At 39.0% G+C, this 20,719-nt stretch overlaps 1 protein-coding gene across 7 annotated transcripts in view; it reads right to left on the bottom strand.

Moving 5' to 3' along the window:
• Window positions 1–20,719, bottom strand: part of RREB1 (ras responsive element binding protein 1) — a 59,050-nt gene that overhangs the window by 22,243 nt on the left and 16,088 nt on the right. For all 7 annotated transcript variants that reach the window (XM_072152528.1, XM_072152534.1, XM_072152532.1 and 4 more), the window contains exons 3-6: window positions 6,617–6,737; window positions 3,452–3,568; window positions 2,719–2,921; window positions 68–157 (exon numbers count right to left, since the gene is read on the bottom strand). In XM_072152528.1, coding sequence (XP_072008629.1) covers window positions 68–157; window positions 2,719–2,921; window positions 3,452–3,568; window positions 6,617–6,737 — 531 coding nt within the window. The remainder of the gene's footprint in view (window positions 1–67; window positions 158–2,718; window positions 2,922–3,451; window positions 3,569–6,616; window positions 6,738–20,719) is intronic.

Genomic DNA, 20,719 nt, shown 5'->3' with positions numbered 1-20,719 from the left:
TCAACAGAGATCACCAGCTTATACGTACTAAATAAACTATACAGTATAAAACTTATATTTGTAGTACCTGACGGATGTGCATAGTAAGCTGGTGCTGTGAATTGCACATCTTTTCACATAAGGGGCAGGTATATGAGGATTTTTCTTCTTTTGATTCCTGTGGAAATAGAAAGAGGACATTTTTATTCACTTAGCAGCAATTAAAAGCAGAAAAGTAAACTTGTAATACAATAGAGCAGAAATCAACAAAATGCATCAAGTATGGAATAACACGACAGGTACCTTTTACCTTTTGTAACCAACTTGGTGCCATGCCTTATAACAGTGATGGCGAAACTTTTGGAGACAGAGTGCCCAAACTACAACCAAAACCCACTTGTATGTTGCAAAGTGCCAACATGACAATTTAAGCAGTAACTTATTAATCACAGGTTTTAATTGTATTGGTGTCCTGAGTTCACCATTACAATAGAAAGATGATAGAGAAATTTGGATTGTAGCTTCCCACCAGGGTCCCCTGAAGAGGAAGAAGCAGGGAACCAAGAGCAGGAGCTTAAATGACAATCCATCTCTATCCACACCTTCTCACTCCTTCTGTAGTCCTGGCAGCCAAGGATGTCGCTTTAAAATAGTCCTGAGCTGTCTTGGACCGCAGGAGGAAGCCTTAAGTCGTATCTGGCCTTGGTGCGAAGGCCGGAGTGCCCACAGAAAGGGCTCCGAGTGCCACCCGTGCCAGAGGCATAGGTTCGCCACCAATGCCTTATTATGCACTAAATGAAGACTGGCCTAGCCAATGATAAGCTTGTTATAGGTAATACATGGTCTATAATTTGTAAATGTGCAGGTTCTTAGTCCCAACAGTACAGAGAGCATCCCTTCACTCTGAATAGCCACATATCATTGCTTCTGCCACCCAGAGTCCTCAGGAATGGTGGGCAATAGAACTATAGAAGTTATCTAATCTGTATTACATGTAATATAGAGTCTATAGTATTACTTTATGTGCCGGACCCATAAATATGGATATCAAAGTACATTTTAGGTCTACTTTTAGAGTCCTACTGTTACTTTATAAATTTTATAGAAGAGTTTTTTCCCTTTACATCAGCAAGAGGTAATTGCTGGTTCACCTTGAAGTGAAGAATGACACATAATCCAGGCTGCCACGACAAACGTCTGTTTGCACAAGAGTTTATCATTAACCGAGATCCAAACTTTCCTAATACCTGCACAGTACAATGTGATGGAAGATGCTTCTCTTATTCCAACCGTTTCTGCCATATTAAAGTAGCAGAGTACCAAACAAAGAAATAATACAAATTTTGGAACTTCTCTTATTGGAAGGGATGTGAGAAAGGTTAGATTTGCAAATGATAATAAATGTGTGTGTTAAAAGTGTGTGAAGGGGTACAGGTGGCAGGGAGTAGGGGGAGGGCTAGTGGAGTTGGGCAGGAACACAATATCCTCAAATGTAATGAGTGACGATCAGGGTCAAGGATTTAATAAAAAACAAGGCTACTCAAACAAGAACGTCAAAACGAATGTTTCCTTGCAAAACATAACAATTACAACTTCAGATGAACAACCCACACATAAAATGGTATTTTGGAAGTGGAGATCTAAAGAGTTGTCAAATGATTTTTGATGCATGTAGAGGGATCTTTGACCAAGCAAACCGCAAACAAGAACTGAATATCCCTACATTTACCAAGCTGTTTTGCCTTTTGATTGTGTATAGAATAGTGCATTCTGCAGCACTATTGCATTTGCTGAAACCACTTAATATAGGAATACATCACAATATACACCCTGGTGGCCTATACCTGATGACTGTACAGTAATATACATCAGAGGTATACATAAGGATGTTACCTCCAACATACATGGCAAACACAGTTGTTATTTTGTTACTCAGGGAAATTGTTGGGAACCAGTCACATGGAAAATGCAGTCTGATGTACTTATTGTAGACCAGGAAGAGCTGAGCAGATAGATATATAATGGGGGATATGATTAAACATAACTTGTCATTAAAGGAACATGTCATTAGGTTTTCACATTTCAACGTAATGACAGGTTCCTGCAGCATTATTCACATTGATGCTAAAGTTGTCGGCTCTGACATGCGCAGTGAGAAGGCAGAGCTGAGGACAGTAATGTGCATGCTGAGGACATACTTGAATAAATTACAGTGAAGGGGAAAGGGGAAAGAACTGAGTGGGACGTCACTTGTATGACTGAATGACATGGATGCAGGGGGGAGTCACACTCATTGCGCAGGGGTCAGTGCTGGCAAGATGCTAGGCACTTTTTAAAATGTTATTTGTGGGTTATTACAGCAATGGATTTTTATTCTAAAATAAAAACCTGCATATTGCTACAGCAAGCTGTTATTAAATTAAAACTAAAACTTTATAAAAGGTTCCTTTTAAATCGCTTATTTCAGAAGTCATTGAGGATGTGAATAAGAGCGATCTTTGTATGCGCACTAAAACATGGAGGGCTTTAAGATAAATGGCTAAATGATAAGAATCTTTTCTCTTAATACTTTATATTTATCCGATCAGCTACTACTGCTCTAAACAGACGGCATTTACTGATAGCACTTTATTCTTTACACCACAAGTGGCACTGTAGCCACTACATTATGAAAACCCTTAAAAACAACTCCTTACATCTCAGTTTCTTATAAGAGTGACCTGCAAATTCTTTCCTTACCTGATTTCTTCTACCAATCCTATTTGGAGGTGCACATTTTCCTGGTGATTTAGCGTTGGACAGATTGACACCATTCTCAGCCATACTCGTTGTACTCATCACTGCTGACATCATTGCATTCACAGATGACAAGTCATTTGCCTCTGAACCATTGTAAAGGTTGACTGGTTCCATCTGATCTTTTGCGTTTGTTGTTTCCTTGGCTATAAAAACAGACCAGCACGAAGATATTTACAGGTGCAAATTATCCTGCTGCTACAAGGCATAAAAAAAATGGAACATCTACTCAGTCCCATGTTAATGGCAGTTATCCATTTTATTGAAAAATCAAATCCTATACACTACAAAAAGGTATACTTTTATAGCATGTGATGGCAACTGGAGAAAATCCGGTGTCTGCCCGTATCTAGAATAAGAATCACAGCTAGTTGCTAACAGGAGCAATTCCATTCATCCCAATATTTATAAACTGCTATTTAAGCACATTTATAAGATTTTACATCCATTTTTTTCAACTACCTGCACATCTTAAGAGGATGCTACCATCTCTTCACAAAGGCCTCTACTACAGATAGATCAGTAACAGAATTTTATTGGTCAAATGCAGTTTTTCTGGATCCATTTATTTTACGTGGAAAGTACTTTAAATTTACACAATATGTAGCTGATCTACATGTAATGTATATGATAAATGTACATGAAGCTACCATAGAAGCATGACGCAAAGCTTTACCTCCATTTTCCTTGGCCACGTGCTCAGTAGTGGTTTGAATGTCTTGTCTTATACTTTTATCTGTCATAATGGTGGCTGAAACACTGTATGTGGAGTCTGCTGCAACTCTCTCTAGAACTGCAAATGAAAGCACACGTCAGGATTCAAGGCAATGGTATGAGAGCAGGACACAGAATTTGCATGATTCCCATAAACATTCAGTCACGTAATAAACCAACCAAACAAATCATACAGAGGTAACAAAAAATCTGTGTGACATACTCTACTGCTGCACTTGAAACAAAAAAAAAAAAAAAGTTTTAGAATATAAGGTTAAGCACAATACAGCTTCAATATGACATGTTTCTTCCCGTCCAGTAATGACAGGAAGACGTTTGCTAGATGTATTTCCTTATCGAGAAAAGAATGGGACTATGGCCTGCGACCACATATGTACTGCAGGCCTCCTTCATTGTACAGTCTCTTGTTTAGTAGGATTTACATTGATTAGTTATTATTACTACACAACATATTACAATTTAAATCCATAAACTGCTGGCAGGAGTTTCCGGTCTGACTCCAACATAAGCTGTAGGCCTAGGACCCATCGCTCTCCTCTGGAATTGGTTAATACATCTGTATAACAAGGTAGTGTATGACTAGGAAAGGAGTTTGTTTCCTTTTATTGCAAGTGGTGTAATATATTGGTGTTCTATTTGTTGTGAATGATGGTATATCCACATACACAGACATATGGATTGAGCTGTTACTGCTTCTTCTAAAACATAATCAGGAGGATGCAGGGAGCGTCCCAAATGTTGGGAGGAGTAGAGAAGGAAGCAGCGCCTGACTAACTGCAGACACTGCTCTGAGTCATGTAGATGAAACCCAAAGCATACACGCTATAACAGATATACCCTACGGAGTAGCAGAGACTTCTACTTATGTGAACAACTTATGAGCTCTCCCACTGGAACAAATGGGAAAAGCATCCCGAGCTGAAAAAAGGACAGGAAGGGGGGAAACCAGGAAGTGCAGCACAAGGAATGTGAATAGATGCCAGTATAAACCCTTTGCTGCCAATGCTGCCTGCTGCTCCAGTCAGCAATGAGTTAAGGTTCTGGGCATATTGTGACATGTAAGTCAAGCAAGTCAGTGAAGCAGCGCAAGGATTAAACATCCTGGTTTTCCACGCATAAGGGTGCCAATTATCCGAGCATTGATGACACCACCGCTTTTGTTTCCCTACTCTCAGTCAGTTTGTTTAATAGCTGACAAAGGTGCCTTTCTACTGTAATTCATAGTTTCATCCATATCTAATAGCTTACAGGTAACTAACCATGTGCTGTGGGACATGAATCTATACAGTACAGATCTCTACCATATGATATAGGGAAATCCTTGACATCCAGCTGTACTTTTCTAACAGCAAATGTAAATTTTGTTTATGACAAGCTTTTATTTTATTTTGGAAAGTATTGAAGGGTAAGTCTGAACCACTTGGATATCAACTTCATGAGGGCAAAAGGTGCTTAAAGGGGTATTCTCGTCTGGGCATTCACATTCAGTGTCATTAATTTGCCATAAATTAACATTTCTTCAATTAGATGTTATTTAAAAAAATGTTCCTGTGTGAAGATAATTTCTCATAAATGTAGTCTTATGGTCCCTTAAAAAAAAAAAAAGACTGACTCCTCGGATACGACCACCTCTGCTAGACAAAAAGTTTCTGAATATTAAATGTCCGGGAGTTACTGCATGTCCCACAGCCGTCCTGTGATAATGATTGCTGAATCACGGTGGTGATGCAGGACTCGATAGCGCATGTTTGGCCAACTCTGCCAAAATGTGAGGTGGTCGTATCCGAGGAATCTATCTCGTTTCTAAGGGACAACATGGCTATGTTTATGAGAAATTATCTTCACACAGGAACATTTTTTTTTAATAACATCCAATTGAAGAAATGCTTACGTATGGCAAATGGATTTAATTAAATCTGAATGGCCAGATTGGAAAACCCCTTTAAGCATAATACACAATGGATACAAATGACAAGTAAACCAGCTGATTGTGAATACTATTATAACAGTGCTACTTTTGGTAAAAGTAAAGCCTATATATAACTTAAGAAAACAACACTGCTTTGTTATTAATTCTTTTTTTTTTAAATTAATATTCTCTTTTTATTGTCTGGGTTTCTTCTTCATACACTCCATTCCCTCTGATGAGCAATTAACAATAAGGGGCATTAAACGAGGTCTTATGTTTTATGTGTAGCAGAATACTGTATATAAACAAGACAAATAATATCTATCTATTTATGAGGAATAACGGGCCACCAACTGATGTGCAGTTACAACATATGTCAAGTCTATAATTGTGCTGCTTACTGTTTGATACATTTGGCGCATCTATGCTTCTTTTCTTTATACAACCTCCTGATCAGTATTATTGAGACCAATACATTGAGCATAAAACTGGAACAGGCCAATAATCTATTTGATGTATAAGTAAAATGGGGGAAAAATAGAGGGATGGGACTGAGGTGTGAGTGTCAAACTAAAACAAAACATTTATTATTTGTTAAAAGATTTAATATCATTCTTCGAATGGTAAAATGTCATATGTATATTATTGATGTTATTCCCCCTCATGTATAAACATGAGATAATTACCCCTACTGTAGGGATAGCTGTTAGGGTATTAATATTTTTAGCTGTATTGCATATATTGTACAACTGGATAGAGTAACATTACTTTTACTAAATTGTGAAGTGTCTAGCAAGAGACAAGCATCTGCCCATTGAACATAAATTCACAATAAATTGATGTTCACCAAAATGATGTCGCAACTCATGAAGTCATATACCGTAACAATAGTAAATTTGAAACAATATTTGAGTAATTTTATCCCCTAAACACATACAGTCAGAGTACATCATAGGCTGATGTGGACAATTCTTCTCATTATCTCAGCATGTCACACCCACACCATAATATGTGTCATTGATAAGGTATGTTCATTTGCTCCAAACAGTTGCATAGATAAAATCCTGAATTCTTTTCAGGTGACAGGTTATTGAATGTGAGGCTCTGATGGAGGATGTCGAATGACAGCAGCAGATATAAAAGAGAAAATGACATAATGGATCAAGGAGGTTCTACAGGACGTATTTTCCAACTGACCTTCAACAACCAGACTGCTCCCTGGCTGCTGGAAAGCCTGGAACTGGCAGGGCCCAGTCGAAAAACTAGCTGGCAGCATCCCTTCAATTCCTCCACCAGCTGGGCACCAGTAAACTGCAGTCTGTGGGGGGAAAAGAAGAAATAAAATCACTTACTACATCTTACAAGACTATTTGCAGCAGGATAGGGTGCATTAAGTGACTATTATTAAATATGAGGAATTGGCCCCAATGGATCTGAACAATCTACCATTTCTGTATAGTTTGTATCCTATGAAGATGTATACACCTATATATCCATCAAACCTGCTCCTAGAAACATCAGTTATTTTCCTTGTCTTATCTTATCAACAAACTATATGATCTACTTTGCTCAAAATATTTAGTACGGTCATATATTAAGGCCTCAATGTCCTTTGGGAGGCAAATAGTCCTCACTTTAAACAGGTCTTGCTTCCTTATAAGAACATTGGCTCTTCTTGATTTGCATACCTAGAAGCTTTTGCAGATAGTTAGATTGATACTTCAGCAAGAATGTGCATGGATGTATTTTGCACATAAATGATTTTCCTAACACCAGAATTGTGACAGAAAAATGCAGTACTTCGGGTTGGTCATGTGAGCGCCTGAGGATGCTAAAGCACATTCCTAGTCAAAGTTCACTAAATAAAGAGGAAGCCAGAAGAGGAGATGATAAAAAAGCGCTGCACAATTATCTTTCAGTTTACTAACTGGCAGCAAAAGAAATCCAGTTCAACCCATACAAGTCATGTAACCTATTGCAAGGTTTTGCAAGCTTTTTGAGCTCTGTTTACATCTGATTGAGGTCTTCAGTTATTTGCATCAGATATTGTGAACCAAGGAACCAGGGCAATTCTTTCCATTATACCATAACACTGTGGGCGCGGTCATATATGGCGTTCAACACGTGACTTTCAGAATGCATTGTAACATCCGAAAAGAGATTTGCCCAATTAAACAGATGAAAACATGTGTGTTCAGTTCAGTTACATTTTGTAAAATCAAATTGTGTTCCAGATTTTGGATTAATTGTACGACGGTCTATAAAATGTAGATGGCTGTTGGGATGCCGGAGACAAAATACTCCGAATGTTAGGATGTCTGCTGCCTGTCCTTCTGGCGTCCAATTCAGACTGGACGAGCTGTCGGACAAGGTTGGCCACTGATGCATTGTCCGCAGTGGACATTACTGTGCTCCTGGACAGCGTGCTAAGCTGGTTCTCCAAATGCTAGACACATTTCTGGAGCTCGGGATAGATTTTGGTCCCAGGGACAGAAATGTATCTACACAACACAATAATATTAAATATGCATCTCCTTTCCAAGAGCAAGCTGGTAACCCAGCCAGTGCAGATACCGACACTATGTAAATGCCCCCCAAAGAGTTTCAAATATACTTCTATAGTAACATTTCTGTCGTAAAACAGAGGATGCTGAGGATGCAATGTAAAATATAGTCAGTATTCCAGATGTTGACCAAAATGACATACTCTCTTAATAGGTAACCTCCAGGGCAAAAACAGAACATAGGATAAAACCTGCATGGTCTTGAATGCTTGGGTGAAAATACACACCTGAAATAACTACCGGTACCTTTATGGTGTTGTATAAAGTAATCTCATTGCCATAAAGGCTTTTTATTAAAATCAATAGAGCCATCAATATTAAATAGGTTTCTTTTAGATTGCCCTGCTTTACTCATGGCAGTATATACGATTAAGAATCTGAATGGTTGTCATGTGAGATATTACATACAATGTATTCTATGTATATAAAATGCTTATAAATACACCTGAGGAGAAAATAACTTCACACAATAAGTGGGACATGAGGCCCGGCGTGTACTTTGCCTTGTATTCTCTTCAGTAAGAGCTAATGATTACATGTGGATGAAGCAATAGCCTATGTAAACTGAGTAGTTCTGCCTCTGCTGATGCTTTCCTTTTGTAGTCTTCTAAACCCGGACCCAACCCTCTTCTTGTCATTAGAGATAAGGGGAGCCCATCCTTGTACAGGAGGTGCACAATTATGACAAGGGTACAGCATTAACCTCTATTGATTATTATATAACACTGCAGCTTCAATCATTGCTATGAAACAAAACCACAACCGCACTGAATATGGATTTCAGCTAAGAAATCAATCATCACATGTCAATGAAATCTATGTAAAAGGGCATCCTTGAAAAAAAAAAAAAACTACAAAATAAGCAAAACATTTGATGTAAAGCAATGAATCCAGAACATTAGCAACAGAACTGTACCTATGCCACACCACAATGAGAACTACCTTTACTGAGAACGTGTGCATTGGGATGTGTTCTGTTCTTAGGACTAGATTCCTGGATAGAAAAGTGCTTTCCTTTACTTAGCAGTGCTGTTCTCTTATGGAATGTAAAAACCAGTGCACTCTGGGGAGATTAACACCCTGCACAGCAACCAATCCAAAGCCTCCATTCAATTACAAAGAGATCTCTTTGGCCTATAATCTGACAGAATGTTCCACATAATTACAGTCACACTAATACAAATTTAAAGCAGCAAACTCCAGCACCGCTCCATCCGAGTACAACAACAAACCAGAACCAGTCTTTAGAAACCAAGTTAAAAACAAGCTTTGGCAACAAAGTAGTACTAAATACTATGTGGTCCATCACTAGTGTGGGCACGGTGTTCACAATTTATTACTGCTGTTGTTCCTTAGTAACGATAACAAGGCAAAGTTCACACCACCACTAGTGATGTCCGCAAGTTACTAGAATAACGGACAGCTGGAAGCCCTTCCGTTTATCATTAATTTCCATTCACCTTCCGTTACACATCAGTTGTTTATAGCGGCAAAAATATAGCTGCAGCTAGTGTTATTTCTGTTCCCATAGGCAGAGTTGTGTAATAGAAACTGCAAGTCAATTACAAGATGACCATAAAATAATTTTTCATTTTACTTTGATAGACATGTTCTTTTCAAAATTCCTATAAAACTAAAATATGTATCAAGCTATTATTTTTGTTTTTAAAAAAGGCCCATTTTATAGAAAAAAAAAACTAGAGAACATTGCAGAAAGATTGATGACAGGAGAATAGAAAGTGGCTTTGAAGTCCATTAAACAAATCCATGTCCTTAAGGGAGATTGTAACCTACAGATCAGAGGCGCCTTTCTATGCGAGTGTCCTGTGTGCTGGAGGAGGGAACAGGACAATCCTCTATTGGGGCCGATGCTATACACTGTTTAGGAGATGGATTTCCTGCTGCTGTGAACCATGCTGCTACTCTTGGCTGAAGAGGTCTGTTCAGCTGGTTTAGATATTACTGCAAAGAACTTGGAACACTGCCTAAGGGAAGATCTTCCCAGAAGCCTTTTCAGCAGCCTGATGCTTGGAGCTTTCTCCAAGGTCAGAAAACATTACTTTCCAGATCCAAAAAGTAAATGAAGGCTGCAAAATTTTTAAATTTAGATTTTTACAAATGTACAAGTCAATTGAGCTAAAGAACACATCACTTTCAAAGAAAAAACCCTGACACATCCAAGGTTAATATACCTAAATGCAGACTAGTTACTAGCATGGGGTCTTATGAAAGACCCCGTTTCAAAATCCCTACTACTAGTGAAGGTCTGCTGGGGAAACTGGTTACAAACAAAGAGTAAGCACTGGAAGGCATTTCTGCAGAGTGCATTGTACAGAAGTAACAATGGATCCCACTGTAATACTATACTCATAAACAAACCATGCAGCATCATCAGGAAACATCAAGACAAGAGCTTCCTGGACAGCAGAGCACTGCCTGAAACTGTACCATTTAACACCTACTACTGATAAACCGGCTGCATCCTTCCCTCCCCCAATGCAAAGTACAGAGGTGACTGCAGCTGTTTGAAAACCATCAGTGGATCCCAGTCCCCTGACAATGTGATCCTGCCCTCTAAACTGCTCGGGATACTTGAAACTTCTTCCACACAGCGCCATAAAAACCAGCTGAATACTGTGCATGTGTGAGGGAGGCTGCAGCAGATACATGTAGGATGACAGCATTCTTACGCTTTGGCTAGTTTATGCCATGCAAAAATAATATCTGAACTTCTTCACATCTGCTAAATACAATTTATTTGCGATAACAGATTTGTAACAAATATACAAATACAATGAATTCATCATCACTAAAGAGAGCATGGAATCACAAGGGTTAATACAACACCACTGATGCTTATCTTGTATAGAGGACCATGGAATGTAGACAATTCCTCCTTGATGAGGCATCTCTATCATGTACAGACACATTTCTGCTTTACTGATCATTTTAAAGTTGGATTCTGGATTTTTTGGTGTTTATTCATACAGAACCAGTACTGGGACCAACAATTATGTATGAAAATATATGAATTGGGTGACTAAGATGCTTAGCACAGCCTGGATCTATGTGTATTATTTCTAGGTCCGCTCGACTCCTCTGTGTTACTGCAGAAGTTTGGATGAGGTTACTGTCACTTCCTGTGCTTGACACCTTGTCATTTACATCTATTGTCTGCTCCACTGATCTGCTGCCTTTTAAATGCATATGACCACATGGTACCACATTGTATGGACACCTTGAAGAACAATTTAAAAGGAGCTGTGAATTTTAAAAACAAACAAAAAAAAATGGAACACAATAAAAAGAGCATTCAGGAACAGATGAATGCAGGATGTCAATAAAAGCATCCCACCCTATACACAAACCCATCGTGAAAAAAAAGGTATATCCTATGTGCATGATGCGGACATTGATGTGGAACTGCATGAACATCCCACATAAAATCCAATGTGTGCTTGTTGATTTTAGCAGATTTTCAATATTAAATAATTAGAGCTGATAGCACAGAAAAAAAAGTTTTCACAGTAGTAGGAAATCTCTTTGCTCAATCTCAGTAAGAAGGCTTTCACATATGGGTAGCTTCACACATGGCTATAATCAGAAAGCAGGATGGAATATAATCCAATCCTTGGGTGAATATAGAAAAACTATGTTTATAAGCAAGAGATATGATATAATGCATCAGAGTATTTGGGTGGGGTAAAGTAGTGGGGTCTATGTTGAAAATCCTGTATTCCATCCATGCCACCAAATCCATGATATTAGATATTCAATTCCGTATGTGCACAGTACAAAGAATGCACAGTGTCCAAGATGATTGCAGAGGTTTTCACAGTACGGGCTCTTAAACAAGGATAGCATTTGTCTGCCTGAGAGCGCCATTCTGAGAGTAATGACTTACAGCTGGAGCACTCTGTCCATTCGCATCATCTGCCTCTCAAAGCCTTTATGAAAGCTATTCCTTTGACTATCCTCAAGTTCCCTTAAGTTGCTGGACCAGAAGTGCTAGAAGTCATGGGAATATCTGGTTAAGTCAAGATGCACATTTCATCTTATTGTTGTTAGAGAGTTTCCATACTAGATCTTATCCATCCATATCATGCCATCAATCCTATAACTAGCTCCTACAAGGATAAGTTTGAGATCCATTATTAATATACATTTAATATGTATGGTGCGAGAACGATGAATTTCTCAAGTGCTGTGCACCAATTTCCAGGCAATAATTTTGGACAAACATGTTTGCGCTTTTACACTTTTCTACCACTTTTTAAAAGTTTGATTTACTATAAAATGTAAAGTTTATGTAAATTTACTATAATTCTCACAATACTAGCCTACTAATAGTCTAATTCTGGATGATCCAATGCCAGAGTAAAGGAATTCTCTAGAACAGAAGTGCAATTTAATGAGCAATCTCTGTGAAGAGAACCCTGAGCAGAACGAAAGTACAACTTTAATGGAAATCTACCATAAAATCAAGCATGATAAACCAGGCACCAAGCCTGTGATAATCTTTTTATATTTCTGGCCTCCTTCCTTCCTTTTAAAATCAACTTTTTAAATTATTATAATTAGCCAGAAAGGCTTTGGGGATGTTACCAGAGCCCCTCTATGCTGCAGATTCACAAGCTGTGAGTAAGGAGCACTTCCCCTTCCCACTGTGTGCTGAAACTTACTCTGCTGCAGTGAGATTACATCAGGCAGGCAGAGGGAGGTAGAAGTGTGATGGAGCAGGGGAAGGCGAGACAGTGTAACAGATTGTGACGCTACATTACAAAGGTGCGTGGCAAGACCCCCAGAGCCCTTCTGACTCATCAGCATATTTTTTTTATTAAATATTTTTTTATTTGAGGTTTTTACAATATTTTAAAACAAAACATATACAGAAAACACACTCCCCAACCCCCACCCCATCCCTCCCCAGATGAGCACATATGTCCATGGCCTTAGATAGCTTACTGAGACATTAGTATGGTACCATCCCATAAAGTACCTCATTTTCTGTGAACAGAAATACACACAGTAATACATCTACAACATAAGTATAATTTAAACATTTTATTCTATAAGGAAGGAGGCCATGTATAACAAATATAAGATTGCCACAGTCACAGTGCTTGGAACTAGGAGTTTTTATCATGCTCGATTTTGATGGTAGATTTCCTTTAACAAAAAGGTAAAAGAACCAATTGTGTGTTTATTACCTTTCTACTTTTTATTATGGACATCCTGTAACCAGAAGAAGGGATAATTCAGTACTTATCATACCAAAACTACACAGACATTAGAAATAAAAGGAAAAAAACAAGCAGGCTCCATAAGCATCATTCATCTGCAACACAAGATAGGACACAGTGGAAGCATCATGTGCTTTTCCAACATTTGGAAGTCACATGAGGTTTGTAATAAGAGAATGGCAGAGAAGAAGAACTAGTTCAGCTGCAGTGTTGGCCTCCTCCTTTCTAGAGGAGCAGATTTTGGAGTGCGATCCCTGCTGCCCATGTGCTTGGGCAGGTGTGGTCATGCAGCATGGAGATGGCTCTATATCACACAAGAACTGGTCATACTGCTCAGGCTGTAAAGGAGCCAAGGAATGCTTCTGTCACAGGATAGGTCAGCTCTCAGCAGCACATTCTAGCCAGCAGCAGATGCACTATATATGGCATGTTTACGGCAATAGCAAAACGACACATTAGCCCTCATGTTCATATCGCATGTGAACTATGAAATCTTATAAGGGGGCAGAGGTGCAGTCCAAATCGCACTACCCTAATGTCAATGCATTAACACTCTTTGTAATAAATTCTACGGCAAAGTTACAAATCAGATATAGAGATCATCAGATAGTTATATAGTACAATAGGGTATAGAGTAAATGATGGATAAAACCCCAGATTGCCCTGATTTCATACATCACAAAACTTTACTTTAAAGATCCAGGACTTCCAAGTAGAGACTTGAAAAATACCTGACAATAAAGGGTTAAGGGCATTGCCTCTCTGCAGTAGAATGATGGGCATAGACATGTGCAAGTTCTGTGTCTTGAGACCTAAACAGCAGAGTCTTTCTTTGCCAGCTGCTGTTTCCTATGAAGATCCTTGCCCCCCCCCCCCATCCCAACTAAAACATCAGTAAGAAACAAAATCTGTACCTCTTAAAAGGTTTTCATTGCAAGTCTTAGTTATGGCGAGGTTATAAAGAAATCGAAAAGAAAAAAATAACCAGATGATACTTAGCAGCAAACAGATTGAGAAAATCTTGTTTGACTTGTTAGACTGCATTGTATGCCTGGCAGTCCTGAGGCCTGTATGTTACTATGGGTCTTCCTCCCATCACACCTTTATGATGGTGTATACAGCATCCGAGTATACAGCACTGTTACATATAACACAAGTGTGTAGTTGTTACTTTTAGAAGAATAAAATAGCTTACAGTTAAACTGACTTTAGAAGGATTGTATGCAAATCCAGGGGACCAGAAACCACAATTGCTGGCTCATGGAGCCCCAGTTGCCTGGCAATCTGCAGTTTCCCTTGCTTTAAAAATAGCAACCGTTGGACATCTCCTAAGTTGCTGTACATCTTGTTTCTGCAGCTGAAACAATAGCACAATGCTGGCCCTGCTTCCTGACACCCCTGAATGGAAGGCAAGTCATTATAAAAAAAAGAACGAAGACTGCTGAACTGCAGAATAGTTATACAGTGACCAACCACTACTTTAGGCTCACCTGAGGTGGAGCATCCTCAGGGAAGGGGCAAAAAGACAATGCCCTTCCCTGAGGATGCTCCAAAGGATAGAGAAAAAGGGACTACACATTACAGATGCAGATTCTGTGTGTTACAGATACAGACTTTATGCTTTCCTCACTTGGGATCCGGTCCTAAATATCGGAGTAAGCATACAGATCCTGGGTTCAGAAAAACTTTCAAAGATCCATTATGTATCCACCCTGTCATGGTAGCACTGGAAATCCAATATTCCACAGTAAAGATATTCACAAGGTGCCCACCAAGGAGAGGGGATGGCCCGCAGGCCTGAAATGGGACTGCCTACAACAGAAGAACCTACAGAAAAGCGTATGCAGCTCCATGGATGCCACTAGGCCAAATAATGAGGCAGAGCTGCAATGCCCACAGACCTGAGGACAGTTGTGGTGCTGTTTCTGTGGTAAAAAAGAAATTACAGCATATTCCATGCCAATTAAAATGTGTTGTTCAGTATCCCAAGGCCACCCCTGACCAACTGCAGATTCTTCTTGTGCATTTCACTTGCGCCACTGGTTTTATTTTACGTGCCTGTACATAGCTGTCAAAAATGTCAGCACTTTACTAGATCAAAATATTCAGATCGTAATCTTGCTTGTACCTCATGCATGGAGAGTGGTCTAACACTTTTCAAGGCACTGTGCCATGACTTTATTGTGTAGGATTTGTAAGAGGCCAAAAAGCAACCCACCCCAAGAAGGTAGCACTGGAAAGCCAGCATTCCACAGCAAAGGTATTTGCAAGGAGGCCACAAATGAGAGGAGATGGCCTGCAGACCTGAAATGTGAGTGCCTAGCAACTGAAGAACCTACTGAAACATGTACACAGCTCTCAGGATGCTGCTGGGGTTAAAGACCCTCATGTCGGCTGCATCAGTCTTCAAATGGACTAAAGTTTAGATTGCATTCCGTGCCTTACCCTTAGCTTTAATAAATCCAGATGAAAAGAAGAAAACCAGCTAATAAACTAATCTTAACCACTTTGCCCTTTTTCGTTTCCGTTTTTTGCTCACCACCTCAAAAATCCATAATACTTTTTATATATTTTTTCCTGTAATGAGTTGTATGAGGGCTTGTTTTCTGCGTGACAAATTGTACTTTCCAGTGACGTTATTTAATATTCCATGCAGTGTACTGGGTTGTAGGGGGGGGGGGGAATCCAAATGTGGTAAAATAGTGAAAAACCGCATTTGTGCCATTATCTTGTGGGCTCTATATGCCTTTCACTTTTCATTCCAAATGAAACCTCCTCTTTATTCCTTAGGTTGGTACGATCACAGGGATACCAAATTTATATAGGTTGGTTAGATTTTTAAAAAAATTTTATTATTGTTATAACATGGCAAAATAAAAAATTCTTACAAACATTTACATTTTCATACATTGGCGTAGCAAGCCATATAAAGGTGACACTTTTTGGAAGACATGATGACATTTACATTGATACCATTTGTGGGACTGTGCAAGCTTCTGATCACTTTTTATTTACATTTTTTTTTTTAAATTACAAAATGACCAAAAAAGTTTTTTTCTCTTACCCTGCTTTTTTTCTGTTACGGGGTTCACCACTGGGAATTACTGGTTTCCAACATTGATAAATTATGACTTTTATGATGTCATGGGGAGCGACGATCACAGCCAAGATGGCGGTGAACATGTACCGCTGGCTGTTACATTGCCGCTGGCAGCATGTAAGGGGTTAACACCTGCAATCAGCGCCAGCACTGGTGCCCATGTGCCATCTCCTTACACCTCCTGAAACTGCGCCATTATAGCATGACGCTTATTGGGAATGGGTTAAAGAGACCCTCCCATTTTAAATAAAAATTTCACATGATCTAGGTAATATATAGTTAAAAGGGGCTGGACAATTTACTTCATGTTTTTTGCAATGTGTGTGTGTGTGTGGGGGGGGGGCAGGATATTAGGCAAATTACCAATATACTAATATATCAATAGTTCTGCACCGCTTTCTTGATATGTAAACTGAACCCTCATGTCTTTTGCCTCATGTGCCAGGCATTCCTGACCATCAAATGGCTGCAGATGGAGGGTCATGTGATCTTCTCTTTCTATGAGCAATCACCCTGCCAGGATTTTATGATAATATTCATGAATGATATTCATCTCCGCCAGTGTGGTAAGGTAGTTTAATACATTCCCCCCACTGACTGGGTAGCCACAATGAGAGTGGGTGGTGAACTACCTCTATAGCGTAATATGAGAAATGAATGTCCATTTTAGATTATAGCTGAAGAGACCAAAAATCATCAGAGCACAATGACCTGAAAAGAGGCCATCAGGTACTTTTTCTACACATTTTCAGAAGTTTATGCAAGATTAAAGGGCACCTTGAACATAATAGGAGAATAGGGCCAATATGCTTAGCACAGAGGCTGGGTAGGAGGTCATTAGGATTGCTATATTGCAGTGGGTCACAGAGAATGACAGAATAGAGTCTGGATGCAGTTGCTGTGGAGTAGTGTGGGATGTTGGGCAGTTTACATCGAACACTTGTGCATGAACAAATGGTCCATTCATGAGGCAAAAAAACTATGTTTGGAGGATTCTAATTCTACAGTGAGATGGAGGGTTGCAGTCTCCTCTACCTCCTACACAGTGGGGTGAAAAGGATAGCACATGAAGGACAAACTGCTCATCCTCATCATCACTGCTGAAGTGCTCTACACTCAGGAATCATTTGCATCTACATAAAAAATACATTAAAATTGCAACAGAGGGGTGATCATTTTGATAACTCTCAAAATAATATCTGGTGCAATATGAATATGTACATGGATATTTCAAGTTCACATAACTACTATTCCAGGAGAAAAGAATTCCCATTTTAGAAAGTTTATATAAAACATCTATTTATTTGTCTTAAATACTATAGTATATAGTATATATTCCTACACATACACTATAGTAAGTTTACACAACCCAAAACTAACCACCTCTTAGGTGTGGACAGATTTCAAATACAAGCAGATCCAGCTTTTTCTGCTAAAAACTAAACTAAAAACCTTGTATTTATATATTTGGGAACACTTTTATAACACGTATGATTACGTATATAAAATATGCACATTTAATTTTTACTGTTTTTAATGCTAATATGAGAAAATCATGATTGTGGAGTATCCTTTGGTAACATCCACTACGCATACACCAAAAGATAACTTTATCTTTACTTGCTAATTGTAGACTAGTACCCGATACGTTGGTTACTTTAGTTAAATATTTGCCCAGTTATCAATAGCATGTATATACCCCTATATTGCTACCAGCTGGCATAGCTCCATCCATCTATTTACAGCTCTGCAAGAAATATACAGGATGTGGAGCATCTATTTCTTCTTATTTCTCAATTATAACCCACAGAAAATGTAACAGTAAAGAAAGTGTGCATCTTTCTAGATCTGCTATTGCAAAACCTCCCAGCTAATCTCTCTCCATTCCCTGCTACAAATCTCCAGGCGAGAGGATGCAGGCCAAAGTACAAGGCAAGAACATTGGCCAACTGTTGCTGCAGCCGCTCTCCTCCTCCCATCAGTGTGTAGCTCCCAGCACCCAATCCCTACCCTGCCAGCAGCTTCCCCGCCCTGCTCATTCTCCATGACTGACAGCGGTGCTCTGTTAAGCAGAAGGTGAAATCCATCAGTGAAGAGAGAAAACTGCCTGTAGTGTCACAATGTACCATTAACCCCTGTGCAAACAACCCGACTGTTCACATGTTGCTTTATCTTAGCCATCATGCAATGCAAAACCTGTCTAATCCTGTTCAAATATCAGAAAAAAAACTACAATAGGCTGAGGAGTAAAAAAAAAACTAGAAGGACAAAAAAACTTCAGAATTTAATATTTCACACCTCTTGATATTCATGCACAGATGGCATCAATACTGCAGTAATGTCATTACTGGCAACATATAAAAAGTAAAAAAGACACAAAAAGTCTATAGCTATTTAGAATCGTTAGCAGAGCTTATTATAAATAGAATAAAAGTGCTCCCATCCTTTTGACCTTGGACTCATTTGCTTCATCTCAGTCTGTGGGTACATTCTCTTTGCTAACCACTCAGCACACTGCGAGCTCTGATAATAATGGTTAATGTTTACTGAAACCTGGGTATGAACTGTACTAAACCTGATAGCAGAACTTTGCCTGCTCAGCCCCACAAGCATCCATGCTGCACCACTTTTATATCCAACTTTTTATTAAGTTTTTAAAGTTTAACAAGGTACTAACTTAAAAAGTATAAAAACAGAAATTATTGTGCAGATCTAGAGCAAAGGCATAAAGTATTTCTAGAATACGGTCCTAAAACAATTCACAAGTCTCCAGGTTGATAAAAAATACCATGATGATGGAGATGAAGCTATTGTTGTCCCCACAAAAATTATCAATAACATTTGGAACAATCGAGCCACATTCTGGTCTAGGCAAAGGCAAAAACTTGCATTTAACCTACATAATTTACACCAGAGTGACTGCAGATCAGATACAACTTCCTTCATTATATCATCTTATTTTGAGAAATATACTCAAGTTGCAACTATACAACACAATTTACATTTATTGTTTCATTTCTTTGATGGCAACAGTGACTGATCTTTAGGTGACATTGGGTGGGGCAGCTTTCGCAATGCATGTAAGATATGCACCCACCCCCCAGGAAAAAGATGTTATCAGCGGAACGTCCTAGATGTCATTTATGGATGTATCTTTTGAAAAGCACATCCAAATGAAAAGTTACTTTAACCCAGTCCATTCACCCAAAAATTGCGCTCAAATACAACAAAATGTTCTATTATATGTGTTTTTAAACTGTGCTTTAAAAGGCACAAACAAAGTTACAAGGGAGGGTTTTTTGTGCCCTTTAAAACACAATTTGCAAATACAGACAAAAAAAAAAAAGCACAGATCTTATTTTGCATTGTTTATGATCATAACACTCATTTTATCATGGAGGCAATATCTGAAAAAAGAAAAAAACTGTTCACAAAGGAAAAATTCTATTTAACCAACTTCAATAAAATGCTATTAGATCCCCAGGAAGCAAAGAAAAAAAAACTACAACTTTTTCAACTGGCTGCACCTTCCCCCAGCGGCAGGATGCGCTCAGGTGTACAAAGGTAACGTATGGTGAGTACTATCAGTAGAACAGCAGCAATAGAACCGCAGTCACCTTGGAAACAAGCTGCACCCTATGTTTAATGAGCAAACAATGGTACCTTTTAAGCCAGGACCAAACAGGCCGAGCAAGGGGCGGTCAAATAGCAAAAGAACTTGCAGAGCCAATGTGATAAAATGCATGACTTCACCTGTAGGACACATATGGTAATTCCTGTACAGACATTTGTGGGATTAGTTTATGTTACCCCACATATAATACCCAATTCATATATTTGTGCCTGGGTTAATAATGGCATAGTGTCTACCCTGTGGGCACTGCACATAAACTCTGCATTTTCACAATCTACTCTAGCAAGCAGTAAAATAAGGAGCGTCTCTGTATCACTTCATCCAGTAAAAGCGCATACAATTATCGACACACCACCACAAAGTTACTTGGCCCTGGGGAGTGGCAGGATCTATTGTGACTTGAAGGAATCTCAGCAGTGGTTACATGCTGAAACACGGCCTAGTCAGGGAAACATTGAAACGCTACAACTAAACAGGATGATGATCCTCAGTTTAGATGAAGCTGCTCTTTACCAGGTCATCTGTAAAGCAATATACTAAGCAGAAGAAACACTGCAAGTACGACAGCAAACAGCTGCACTTAAAGACAAGAAGATGACGGCAGCTGCAGAAATAGTAGCACAAGTCACACGAGACACGTCCTAAGTGACAGCTAAAGTTACACTGGTCCTCTCGTCTTAAAAACATGTGAAGATGAAAGGTGAAGCAGTTGCCCATAGTAACTAGTTGGTGACCTGATTGGCCACAATGGACATCAAT

Source organism: Engystomops pustulosus, chromosome 5 (genome assembly GCF_040894005.1).
Source record: "Engystomops pustulosus chromosome 5, aEngPut4.maternal, whole genome shotgun sequence".
Lineage (NCBI taxonomy): Eukaryota > Metazoa > Chordata > Amphibia > Anura > Leptodactylidae > Engystomops > Engystomops pustulosus.
The sequence above is the reverse complement of the archived record's forward strand: the minus strand, read 5'-3'. Positions and strand labels throughout refer to the sequence as shown.